At 38.0% G+C, this 13,304-nt stretch overlaps 1 protein-coding gene and 1 long non-coding RNA gene across 4 annotated transcripts; both read left to right on the top strand.

Annotated features, from left to right (window-relative positions):
• The first annotated feature begins 594 nt into the window (after positions 1-594).
• Positions 595-6,316, top strand: LOC113322728. 3 transcript variants are annotated; one of them, XR_003347271.1, is made up of 7 exons: positions 595-675; positions 775-825; positions 927-1,001; positions 1,310-3,671; positions 3,789-4,209; positions 4,658-4,901; positions 5,827-6,316. It is a non-coding gene; the product is annotated as an uncharacterized LOC113322728 (long non-coding RNA). The 3 variants fall into 3 exon arrangements; XR_003347272.1 differs by having other exon boundaries at positions 1,310-3,918; positions 4,099-4,209; XR_003347270.1 differs by having other exon boundaries at positions 1,310-4,209.
• Positions 6,317-6,571: 255 nt separating this feature from the next.
• Positions 6,572-10,625, top strand: LOC113322717 (ABC transporter E family member 2-like). Its single transcript, XM_026570860.1, has 12 exons — positions 6,572-6,822; positions 6,993-7,078; positions 7,180-7,277; positions 7,366-7,483; positions 7,588-7,677; positions 7,770-8,074; positions 8,167-8,362; positions 8,443-8,628; positions 8,747-9,016; positions 9,191-9,436; positions 9,790-9,930; positions 10,020-10,625. Exons 1-11 carry the CDS (start codon positions 6,720-6,722, stop codon positions 9,907-9,909), a joined length of 1,818 nt encoding a protein of 605 aa, XP_026426645.1. The 5' UTR covers positions 6,572-6,719; the 3' UTR covers positions 9,910-9,930; positions 10,020-10,625.
• Positions 10,626-13,304: the final 2,679 nt, after the last annotated feature.

The following is a 13,304-nucleotide window of genomic DNA, read 5'->3' as shown; positions in this document are numbered from 1 at the left end:
GTCACATGTGTATGACAACCATCACCACCAGAACCACCACTAAACCAACGCCACCACCACCCGAACCTTAAACCTTGAACCCTAAACCTTGAATCCTGAATTTTGAACCCCAAACCCTGAATTCTGAAGGATATATTTGGCTTTTTTTTCGCATGTATAAGCTCACACATGTGACTTAACTGGATTTCTAACGGAATGGGGCATTTTTCCAACTTTTTAAATGTTGGGGCAGATTTCCAACATTGCACCCAGTTTTGGGGCATTTTTCCAATTCTCCCTTATAAGAATTGAAAACCTAATCAAAGCTAACCCAAATCAGTTTCAAAGCAAATTCAATCATCAACATGACCAAATTATAAGAATTAAAAGCAATATTTGATAAGAAAGAAATTGAAAAGAGGAAGAAATCCCCTACCCTTTGAGCAAAACACGAATCCAAAGCAACCAACAACCGTGTGTTACATTTTAGTTGGTCTAGCTACATGTTACTTGTCAATCTTTTTACTGGGAATCAAAAAGATTATTACGCCGGTAAAAAAAAAAAGTACAAAATGGCGGGTTCAACCTAACAAAATTTGGTTTCCAGATTTGGAATTTGAAATTCAAATTTCACGCCAAAACTACAATCTATCTGTTTGTCTCGAACAACTCAATGAATTTTTTTTACAAATAGTGGTATCTTTATTGGACTTCATTCAGATCATTCTAAACTCTCTCTTTCTATCTATCTCCTTGAATAGATATTAATTTTTGGTATTGTTTTGATCTCTGTAGGTAGCAAAAAGATCTTCCCCAAATCTTCTGAAGTAGCAGATTCTTCTAAAGGTAAAACCCAATTCCTGTTGATCTTAGTTTTTCCTCTCAATTTTTTTGGTGTGACATTTTCACAAACATCTAATGTACTTGATTTTGTTTCTCTACTTCAGCCAACAGGGGGGTTTCAGTTCCAGGAGCAGCAGCTGGATTTACTTATAGCTTCTCAACGCCTCAATGATTTTAAGGTAATTACCAATCTTACCCCTTCCTTGTTTCTCTAATTCTTCCAATAATTTCTTACAATCAATTTATATGTTATTTTGAATTGCTACAAGGTTTGTGATTTCGTTTCTGGTTGAGCTTGTTAAATGAATTAGAAATGTTTATACCTTTTCATTGCTCAACTTTTTTGAACATGTATACAATTTGGAGAGTTTGCTTTTTCATCAACATCTATGTATCCAGCATTTAGAATACTCCTATATCTGTTTAGCAAGCTAATCTTGTAGATTTCATTTTCTGATGCTGTGTTCCTTTTATTTGATTTGTGCAGGTTACTTTCTAGAATGCAGAGATGCAGTTGCAGGACCTGAAACCATGTGTGCTTAGTGCTGTGGTGTGCTGATGGATGTGTTGCTTATGCCTCACACTATCGGCCCACGGCATTTGGCTATGGTTTCAAGATGTGTGCTTAATGCAGCGGTGTGCTGATGGATGTGTCGCCTAGTGCTCACATCTAACGGCCCGCAGCATTTGGCTATGGTTTCAAGATGTGTGCTTAATGCAGCGGCGTGCTGATGGATTTGTGCAGCTCACTGCTCACAACCTGCGGCCCGCAGCATTTGGCTATCAACCCACGATGTGTGCTTAGTGCAACGGTGTGCTGATGGGTTTCTGCAGCTCACTGCTCACAACCTACGGCCCGCAGCATTTGGCTATCGATTCTTGTTCTTAGTCTGTCAAAGAAGCTAATTATCAACTCCAAAAGTATAAAGTCTTAATTCCCCGACTATGTTTTACTAACTGTTGCATCAGCTTCATTCTGACTTCAGGAACGAAGTATCTTGTTTGTTTGTTGCACAACTTGATTACTTCTTCCACGGACATTGCATATTCAGTAGGGAGAGTTTTTCATCCAGAATGCTTGCCTACTTGGCATTTAATCAGCCTGCCGCTTGGGTAAAGTTTCACTGATAATAGCCTAGTTTACCTGTTTAGATTTTGTTGTATTGCTTTGCTGACTAGATTATTAGTACTCTGCTAGTATATTTAATTTTATTCTTGCTTTCCTATAATCAAACCTTGTGTTGAATTTGTTCGACAAAGAAGATAACAGGTTACACTTACATGTCAAATCAAAAGGCACACATTCTTAATCTATCTCAATGTACACTTAACTTGTTCTTATATCTCTAGAATCCCTGAGTTTCTCTTTTGCTTGTTACAGGTCTATCATTCTTGTTATAGGTTTTTACCATTTTTCTCGATGAGTGTCAGGTTAGTACATTTTGCCTTTACAAAGGCATTTAGTAGTTTTTATCTCATGGAAACAATTGCAGGAAAAACAACGAGATGTATAAGCATTCTTATCTTACATCAATATGTATTGAGGCAGCGATGATCTAAAATCGTTACTAACTTGAGGGTCGGAGTATCTTTTTTGTTTTTTTTTGCAGGTCTCGCCTTTGTATTCATATGACAAACTCAATTAGCAGAGTTGTTGAAATGAAATGCTGGTGCCCTTTTTTGTTTTTTGCAGGTCTTGCCTTTGTATTCCTATGACAAATTTAATTAGCGGAGTTGTTGAAATGGAATGCCGATGCCTCGTGGGAAATGTTATCTGTTTTTCTTTTTTACTTTGTTTTGCATAAAATTGTTACTAAATTGAGCGTTGGAGTATCTTTTTTGTTTGTTGCAGGTCTTGCCTTTGTATCCCTATGATAAATTCAATTAGCAGAGTTTTTGAAACGGAATGCTGATGCCTCCTGGGAATTGTTATCATTTTGGTTATTATGTTTTGCATAAAATTGTTTCCAACTTGAGGGTCATATCTTTTTTTGTGTTTTGCAGGTCCTGCCTTCGTATTACTACAACCAATTCAGTTAGCAGAACTGTTAAAATGGAATGCTGGTGCCTTGTCGGGAATGTTATCTGGTTGGTGATTATGTTTTGCATGAAATTGTTTCTAACTTGAGCGTCGTGGTACCTTTTTGCAGGTCCTGCCTTTGTGTTTCTACGACCAATTCAGTTAGTAGAGCTGTTGAAATAAAATTCTGGTGTCTAGTGGGGAATTTTATCTGTTTGGTTATTATGTTTTGCATGAGATTATTTGTAGTTTGTGCATTGGAGTATCTTTTTTGTCTTTTTGCAGGTCTAGCCTTTGTATTTCTATGACAAATTCAAGTAGCAGAGTTGTTCAAACGGAATGCTGGCGCCTCATTGGGAATTTATTTTTATTTTTTTACTATGTTGCAAAAAATGTTACTAACTTGAGCTTCGGAGTACCTTTTTTGTTTTTTTGCAGGTTATGCCTCTGTATTCCTATGACAAATTCAATTAGCATTGTTGAAACGGAAAGTTGGTGCCTCGTGGGGGAATGTTATCTTTTTTTTTTGTTTTTCTTCTAAGTTTTGTATAAAATTGTTTCTAACTTGAGCTTCGGAGTATCATTTTTGTTTTTTTGCAGGTCTTGGCTTTGTATTCCTATGACCTAAACAATTACCAGTGCTGCTGAAACGGAATGCTGTTGCTTCGTGGGGATTGTTATATTTTTGGCTCTTGATCAATTTGCCCCTAGGTTATGTCTGACTTCAAAGGATAATGCAAATGGAGACCGATCAGTCCTGTGAATTGTGTACTTTAATGAGATCCTCCTGCTCCCTAAAAGAGGCTACACTTCAGCTCAAATGTTACACGTTACGCTTATGACTCTTATCTTTACCAAATTTCAAATGAAAAGTATATATTTACTTGTTTTCGTCTAAAATGCTTCCTGAGTAAAAGCTTCAGAGTATCTTTTTCTGTTTTTGCAGGTCTTGCCTTGTTGTTCGGAGGCCAGTGATTAGGTAGAATTTGGAAAGCTGGTGCCTGGTAGACAAAGCTTGTGTGATCTTACTTTAAATGATGCAAATGGAGACCCATCAGTCCTGTGAATAGATACTAGTGAGATCCTCCTTTTCCTTTAAAGAGGCTGCATTTCGACTCCAAAAGTTAACTTCCAACTCTTATCTTTGCCAAATTTCAAATCAAAATTATATATTCTAAATCTATGTTTACCTATTATTGTGTAACATTCTTCCCGAGTTAAGCTTCGGATTTATTTTATTTTTGCTGTTTTTGCAGGTCTTGCCTGCTTATTTGGAAGCCACGCGTAAGGGAGAGTTGTTGATGTGGAATGCTGGTGCCTGGTAGAGAATGCTTGTGTGCATCGCATTTGACCAGTCTGTTGTCAGGGTATGTTCAGATCAAAGTAACTCATTTTGAGCTTTTTTATTTTTTTTCTGGACTCCCTTGTAAATAGGAATAGAAACGTGGCCGCATCCAGTAGTGGGGAACGGATAAGTAAATTGCTATGGTAGGAGTGCACTGGTAGAAGTTCTATGGTAAACAGTAACTTTCCTTATATGTTGTTCCTTCTTGGATTTGAGATGAGGAGTTCTTGGTTAGTTTGGTAGGGTGTACATAAAGATAGTGTGATGATATAATTTCTGTGCTCGTTATCCCCCTTGGCTGTCACAAAATGCAGAGGGTATGCTCAGTATGCTGTTTGTTTATTTAGGTTTACCCTTTCCAGATGCATTTCCTATATATTTATGTGATTACATTGTTTATATTTTAGCCCTTTTATGCATGTCATTGGGAAACATTGGCTCATGAAACTAAGTTATGATTTGTGTTGCAGATATACAGGGGATCAGAGATCCGGGGCATCATTGTTCATCGGATAATCAAGAGAATGTTATCTTTTTGGCTCTGGTCAGTTTGCCTCTAGGGTCTGTCTGGATTAAAAGGAGGCAAATGCGGTCCGGCCAGTCCTGTGAATTGAAAGCTTCAAAGAGAATGATTTCTGGATACAACGGTTAAAAAGAGGTGATATCCTCTTCTTCCCTATGAGGCCACATCTCTACTCAACTTCAGATCAGATGGTACATAATCTCACTCTATATTTATTTGTTTTTGTGTAAAATTCTTTCTGAGTTAAGCTTCGGGTATCCTGCAGTTGCAGTAAACTTAGATTCTGATTTCTTAGTCTCTAATTCTCATCATCTTAAATTTTTGCGATCAATTGACTTATGTAGTTGAAGCACATTAAGCAGTAGTTGAAGCATGGGATGTTTGGTGGCAGTGATGAAACTATACTAGTTACTTCCTGCCCAATTACTATCCACTCTTTATACTACTAGCCAAGTATTTGTGTCTTCTTTTTTCAACAGTTGAATACTGCAATGTTTTGGACTAGCTAGTCTTCTCTCCGCCGTAGCTCATTCCAACAAGCAGGAAGAGCTGTTTATTTAAGGTTCAAAGACCTACCCGTTTAATTTAGGCTTAAAATGTTAGCGCTGATTGGTTGATGGATGATACATAATTCATTGTCATATTTTAGCCCTATATTGAACGGGCAGATTTTTGAGCTTTGAATAAATTGAGCTCATTTCTTCTGGACTATTAGTTGAATATTTAGTTATATCATATCTTTAGTTCCCCTTGTAAGTAGAAATAGATACGTGGGGATATAGTAGTGGCGAAGTGATTAGCAAATTGATTTGATATAGGAGTGCACTAGAAGTTCTATGGTACACAGTGGCTTGCCTCATATGTTGTTTCTTAATGTTACCTTGCTGTATTTTGAAGTGAAGAGGCCTGTTGGTGAGTGTGGTAGGTGTGAAAAGGAAGGTAGTGTGATGATACACTTTGTGGTGATTATCCTCCCTTAGCCACCACAAGATGTAGAGTATGCTGTTTGTTCTCAGATGCATTTCCTGTTTATCTGATTATAGTAAATTGTTTATATTTTAGCCTTTTTATGCATGTTACATAAAACGTTCGCTCATGTTGTGATTTGAATTGCAGAATATATATATATATACATATATACATGGGATCAGAGATCAGGGGCATCATTATTCGTTGGATATTCAATGCAAGTCTCCGAAACAACATCATTCGTGCACTGCATACATCTGATTATGGTAGGAGGGATGGCGATTAGAAGAATATATAAGCTGAGAAGAATACAGCTCAAGAATTCACTTTGTGTTTATTTACTACACTGGTGCTAAATGTGTGTTGCACAGTGTTTTGATCTGATGATACGAAATCTCTCCGGGAGATGGTCTAGTACTCTAGTTGCAAATTACAAAGTGGTGCTGTGGCTGTGCTTACTTATGCCAGATATGCGCTGAAAGTGTATTTGTTGTTTCATGTCTTACAAACATGTGGAAAACCCATTTTGAAGCAGCAATGGGCAGGCAATATTAATTTTTCAGATTACTCGCATACCGGACGTTGTATAAATACAGACGACGGACAGATTGTAAAAGTAGTTTAACAAACGGATGTAACGGACTTCTTTGGTTAACTGATTAATCTGAAGCTTCTATTTTGTAAAAAAGAAGCAAAAACAAATTTGTGCATGCACGAAATTTATTCCGACATGTTGTGAGCATGGATGGATAGCGGCAGCAGATGCAAGCAATGGTGTTAGTGGTGTATGAGTGCACCCCAAGGGATACCCCTTATAAAGTCCCTCGGCCTATAAATAACACCTTTGAAAGGGAGTGAGGCTACCACACTTTGTGTTTCTAAAAAGAAAAGAAAAGAAAAAAAACCCTTATTTCCTTTCTTTCACTCTCTCCATCCAACAGATATATAAGAATAAATCCCTTTCTTCCTTCTCTTTGGAGAGACTAGAGAGCAGCTGCTGTGTGAATCTTCTTCTTCTTCTTCTTAGAAATCAAATCACCATGTCTGACCGATTGACTCGTATCGCCATCGTCAGCGGCGACCGCTGCAAACCTAAAAAGTGCCGCCAGGAATGCAAAAAGACTTGCCCCGTCGTCAAAACTGGTACGTAAATTTACAGATCCCTCTTCCTCCATCGATTACTTGCTGGTTCGATTTGCTGATTGGAAATTCATGTCTTTGTTTTGAATCAGATTTAGGGCTTATTCTGAATCTTTGTAATTTAGGGTTTTGTTTTTCAATTTCCTAATTTGGGTTTTATGGGTCTTCAACAGGGAAACTGTGTATTGAGGTTACGGTAGCTGCAAAGATTGCTTACATCTCTGAGGAATTGTGTATTGGATGTGGTATCTGTGTCAAGGTACCACCTTTTCTCTATTTTTTTTTTCTTTTTCTATTTTGTTCTGTGGTTATTCAGTTGACTAATTGGGGTGTGTTCTGTTTGTTTTGATGTTGGAATAGAGATGCCCATTCGAAGCCATTCAGATTATCAACTTGCCTAAAGATTTGGATAAGGATACAACTCATCGTTACGGTCCCAACACTTTCAAGCTGCACAGGTATACATCTCTCTATCTATCTATATTACCTCTCTGCCCTGTTAATTACTAGTGTATTTGTAAGATGGCTGAATAACTTGAATTGCAGGTTACCAGTCCCAAGACCAGGACAAGTTCTAGGTTTGGTCGGAACTAATGGAATTGGAAAGTCTACGGCTCTCAAAGTCTTGGCTGGGAAGCTGAAGCCTAATCTGGGTCGATTCAATGTAAGTGCATTCTCTGTTTCTTCTATTAGAATTTATGTGTTCGCTTGCGTCTCTGCGTTAACACACAACTAACAATGAATGTCATGTTTGATGTTTCTTTGTAGAACCCACCTGATTGGCAGGAAATATTGACATACTTCAGAGGGTCTGAGCTTCAGAACTACTTCACCCGTATCTTGGAAGATAACTTGAAGGTAACTTACTACTATGGACAGAACTTGCAATTTTACAAACCTCAATCTCTAGAAAACAGTTGTTTAATATAAAAGTTATCTTCTTGCAATAGGCGATCATCAAGCCTCAATATGTGGATCACATCCCAAAAGCAGTCCAAGGGAATGTTGGGCAAGTACTGGAGCAGAAAGATGAGAGAGGTGTGAAAGAGGAACTCTGTCGTGATCTTGAGCTCAATCAGGTTATAGAGCGAAACGTGGGTGATTTGTCAGGTGGAGAGCTGCAAAGATTTGCTATTGCTGTCGTTGCCATACAGAATGCAGAGATTTATATGTTTGACGAGCCTTCCAGTTATCTTGATGTCAGACAGAGGCTTAAAGCTGCCCAAGTTATCCGATCATTGCTCAGGCCAAACAGGTATCGTCTGTTTCAGAACTCTCATGCTACTAAATTCATTCATGGTGTGAAGCAGGGCTCTAACTATGTTTTTACGTTTCCATCATCTTCAGCTATGTGATTGTCGTGGAGCACGATCTTAGTGTCTTAGATTACCTGTCTGACTTCATTTGCTGCCTATATGGGAAACCTGGAGCTTATGGAGTTGTAACCCTTCCCTTTTCTGTTAGAGAAGGAATTAATATTTTCTTGGCTGGATTTGTCCCAACTGAGAATCTAAGATTCCGTGACGAATCACTTACTTTCAAGGTATCAGTTATTTCCCGTGGTATTGTATGCCTTCATTCTCTTGTTTCCCGTTGCTTACTTGCTAGTTTTTTTTCTTTCAGGTTGCTGAGACACCACAGGAAAGTGCAGAAGAAATTCAGTCATACGCACGATACAAGTACCCAACTATGAGTAAAACTCAGGGAAATTTCAAGCTTCGTGTTCTGGAGGGAGAATTCACTGATTCCCAAATTATTGTCATGCTTGGTGAGAACGGGACAGGGAAGACAACATTTATCCGCATGCTGGTACGTTTCTCTACATTCATATAGTTTTATATGTGCTTTTTACCGTTGATTGTTTGAAGACATATGTGTTGCATGAACTCGAAATGAGCGTGAGTTCTTGTTTATGTTGCATCTACAGGCTGGTCTCTTGAAGCCAGATGAGGTGGAGAGCTCAGATGCAGAAATACCTGAATTCAATGTTTCTTACAAGCCCCAGAAGATCAGTCCAAAGTTTCAAGCTTCTGTCAGGGCCTTGCTGCATCAAAAGATCCGTGATTCATACATGCATCCTCAGTTTGTGTCAGATGTCATGAAACCACTCCAGATTGAACAATTAATGGATCAGGAAGTTGTGAATCTCTCAGGTGGTGAGCTGCAAAGAGTTGCATTATGTCTTTGCCTTGGAAAGGTTTGCATTATTTCGTTTTGTTTGCTTTGATCTTCAGTCACCTTTCATTATATTATCAATAAATTTCGCATATTACCACAGTAATGATACTAAACCAAAAGTTGATTTGATTGTGATTTCGAGCAAGGCGCTTCTTTACATTTTTACAAAATATTTTTTTTATGTTTAATGCAGCCTGCGGATATATATCTGATAGATGAGCCAAGTGCTTATCTTGATTCAGAGCAGCGTATTGTTGCCTCAAAAGTCATTAAGAGGTTTATCCTCCATGCGAAGAAGACTGCTTTTGTCGTTGAGCATGATTTTATAATGGCAACTTATCTTGCTGACAGAGTGATTGTGTACGAGGGACAACCATCTATCGACTGTACTGCCAATGCTCCTCAGTCTTTGTTGACAGGGATGAACCTTTTCCTATCTGTAAGTTGCAGCTCTAGCATGTTAAGTTTACTTCAGACTTTTTTTTTTCTAGCTCAGATGTTTTTTCCTACCTTCACATTTCTAGTTTGTGTGCTGTAAAATGTTTCTCATTATCTTAAACCTAAAATAATGACCACCAGAGTAAGACGATTTGCACAACAATCCCATAGAAAGTATTCAGTAGCCATGGACAGTTCTTTCAATTATAGCAGAGTATTTAAGTTTAGTGTGTTTGAAATTTTCTGTTGCAGCATATACTAATGACTAAATTTGGACATAAGTGTCGTGGAAATATAAACATTCCTGGTTGGCTTATCAACTTTGAACATGTTTTCTGCTCTTATTTTGTGCAGCAATTGGACATTACATTCAGACGGGACCCAACCAATTTTAGGCCGCGTATCAACAAGATGAATTCCACGAAAGACAGGGAACAGAAGAATGCTGGGTCTTACTATTACCTCGATGACTAAAGCACCATATATGCTACAAAGGTTAAAGCTCTTTTCACCCCTCCCTCATTATTCCTTTTTTGCACTTTGCCTTTTCTAATTGATATTGAATTACTGTTGGCTCTCGGTAGGCGTCTCTTCGGTGGTGTAAGATTAAAAGAGCACCACTCTGTTGCAATTGGGAAGGACCGCTAACTGGATGTGCATCTGTTGAGGATGAGGTTTCTGGCTTAGGTAGGGTGGCCAGTTATTGGAGAGGTCATGTATGTTGGAAGGACAAAGTAAAGTAGTGTCGCGTTACCCTAATTTAAGTTGTGCACCCCCCTCGAATCTGCTTCCTGGTTCATTTTTTTTTGTTGCTTCCTTGGGGTGTATGCGAGTAAAGCAGATTATATTAGTACTACTGCAGTATTTGATGTTCTCTCAGAATGAGCTTTTGAAGATCAACGAGGGCATGAGAACAGAGAGCAGTTTAAGCAACTGTACTTAAAAGGCCTATCCCATACTTTATATTTTTCTTTCTATGATGATATTTGACAAGAATTTTGGTTGAGGGTATTAGATCTCTATGTTTTATTGACCTAGCTTTCTAAAGTCTTTTAGGTAGTTGGTCTCCTTCTCTTTAATCATATTTTTCTGAGATGTTTTTTTGTTCTTCGGCATTTGTGGGTTTTGTTAAGAAGAGGTTTCTTTTGTCTGTCTGTTTCTTATGAAAATATATAAAGAGGATTTCTCCTTAAGAGCATTACATAAAGATGTTTTTCTGTCTTGTGTATCACTGAATCCTTGATGAGTTTCTAGGGACTCTCCAAGAAAAAAAGTATTCCCCAATTTGTGGGGCATCCCCCAAATGTGGAATCAAATTAATCTCCACTCACAGATTTTTTCTCAATCACCTCCTCAGCTAGCATATATGTGAGGATTTTATAGTGTCATCTGATTTCAGCAAAGAGATATTTGAACAACAAGCCTAGCTTAATTGGGGGCCATAACTTACAATTCGGGGCCATGCACTACGGGACAAAAAGGTCACCCAATCCTAATTTGGGTCACCCCTTAAAAAATATTTTCTAAATGGCAAAACTGTCCTTATATGATTAGTATTAGGAATTAATTAGTTTGATTAGTGTGGTAAGTGTATTTAGATTAAAATCTGATTTTAGGAAAAAAATTATGGAAAATATGTTTTATGTGTTGAGAAGAAGAGGAGGAGTTTTGAGAGGAAAACCTAGGGTTTTTACAAATGGGTGATTCAAGTGGAGGGAATGAGATTGGTGAAGCTTCAAATAACAACAATGATTGTGTTGATGGTAAGATTGTCTCAACTAATGATATGGGTTGGATGTTTGATGAGGAGATGTTGATAGAGGAAGGCATGAACAATGGTTGGAATGAAGATCCCATTGCTCAAGATGAAGGAACCAACACTCAAAATGAGGAACCCCAAGGCCAAAACAATCAGTTAAACTTCCTATACTCTTCAAATTGTCGGAATGGTGCTCCAAGTGGTCGAATCATCCACACTATGGAACAACTCAGAGAAAGGGTCGTCATAGTCGGGGGGTGTACCCAAACGACTCTCTAAGGTCGTCAGTATATTGACACTACCAATAACGACTCAAACCTGCAACTTTTCCAGGTTATGAAAAATCGTTAGGATAGTGTGCTAAACATTGACGACCCTTTTTAACTAGGTCACTTAGAGTCGTTTTGTTTTGTTTGACGACTCTAAAACCAAAACTCTCTGTAAAAAGTAACACTTAGGGTCGTCATACATGTAGTCATATGAAATGACGATCCTAGCTATCAATTACTAATTTCTTTTAGAGTCGTTAGTTTGATTAGTTATATAAAATAACGACCCTTGCACTAGATTCTCATAATTTTTGATTTCATAGAATCATTTCATTGAATCGTAAAAGGCACACATCTCGCATAGCGTTGCATTGAAGGAAATGAAATACAATAGATAATAAAGGTGCACTTATACACTTAATCATATATGGCGTAGTTATATCTAGTGCCTTCCAAGATAAAGTAGCAATCGTGGAGCTCAAACTTTTCCCCACGAAGCTCCTCATAATAGCGATACGCCTTCCCCAACTGAAAATGCAAATATACTTAGTATCGACCAAAGCTTTTTATAAGTTTTACCTCTTGTTCAAATACTTACTCTTACAACACTCAACATATCCGGAAAGGCTTCCCTAACAGCCTTAAGTTCTCTTTTCAAAACATCACACTCGAATTGTATCTTCTGGAAGCGTTCCTTGACTTGTTTCAAAGACCTTGAGTTGCAATTTCCGTCCAACGCCACAAAAACGATGAATAAGCGGTTCCACCAAGCATCCGATGTTTCATCAATGTCTTTGTCTAGACTTTCAAAGTGGTTAGTGACTCTTTTCCAAGCTCTTGTAATGGCACAATTCTCTTCATTAGTGAATGGAGTCATGATGTTTCTCTTTTTTTTTTCTCTTAAATGGTAATTAATGAGAAGGAGAAGAGGAGGTTGATAATTAGGGTTTTGATATGGAATAGGTGAGATATGGGCCTCTATATATAGAATGGAGCGACCAAACTTCCTCAACCACATTTGGTTGAGTTAAATTCAAAAATAAATGCAACCACTAACATGAATCGTTAATCCGTAAAGATTAAAACCAAACGACTCTTCACATGTACCAGAGAACGACTCGTAGAGTCGTTATTTTATATGTATACAAGGTGACGATTCAATGTGAAAACTGGGCAGAGTTGGTTATATCTATCAAAGTAGAGTCGTCACTTTATAAAAAAGAGTCGTCATACATCGAGAAAAGGGTCGTTGGTCTATAAAAAATCTTGGTGACGACTTAAAGAGTCGTTCACCTGTAAATTATGCTGACGACTGTCTGGGTCGTCATATTAACATCTTACAGAGTGACGACCCTATACTGATTTTGTTGTTCTTTTTTTGTAGTTGGTTGTACGGGTGAGCTCTCAACCTGAACCCCTCGACACTGTCGGCCCGGATACCTCCCAAGCATATATGACCGATTTGGTACGTTTTTATTGTTTGAGTCAATGTGTATCCATATGAAATTTTTTTAATTAGTGTTTTATAATGAATGCGTTATTTGTTTAATGTAGACGTGGAAAACAAAGGCTGAGGTCAAGGAATGGATTATTTCCAAGGCAAAAGAGAATATGTGCGTAATTTTTCAAAGCAAACACGTTGATTGTAAGCAAATGGAGATGGTATGCGAGAGAGCGGGGGATAAGGAAGAAAGTCACAAAGGGAAGAACTACAAGTACGTGAAGAAGACGACGAGGGTCTACAAAACTTCGTCGAAGAAGATAAAATGCCCATTCAGGATTGTTTTCAAAAGGCATCCCGAAACTCTACTATGGTGGATGTATAGTATTCCGGATGGTCG

Source organism: Papaver somniferum, chromosome 1 (genome assembly GCF_003573695.1).
Source record: "Papaver somniferum cultivar HN1 chromosome 1, ASM357369v1, whole genome shotgun sequence".
In the NCBI taxonomy this organism is placed as follows: domain Eukaryota; kingdom Viridiplantae; phylum Streptophyta; class Magnoliopsida; order Ranunculales; family Papaveraceae; genus Papaver; species Papaver somniferum.
Note: the sequence above shows the minus strand (reverse complement) of the source record. Positions and strands in the feature narration are given on the sequence as shown.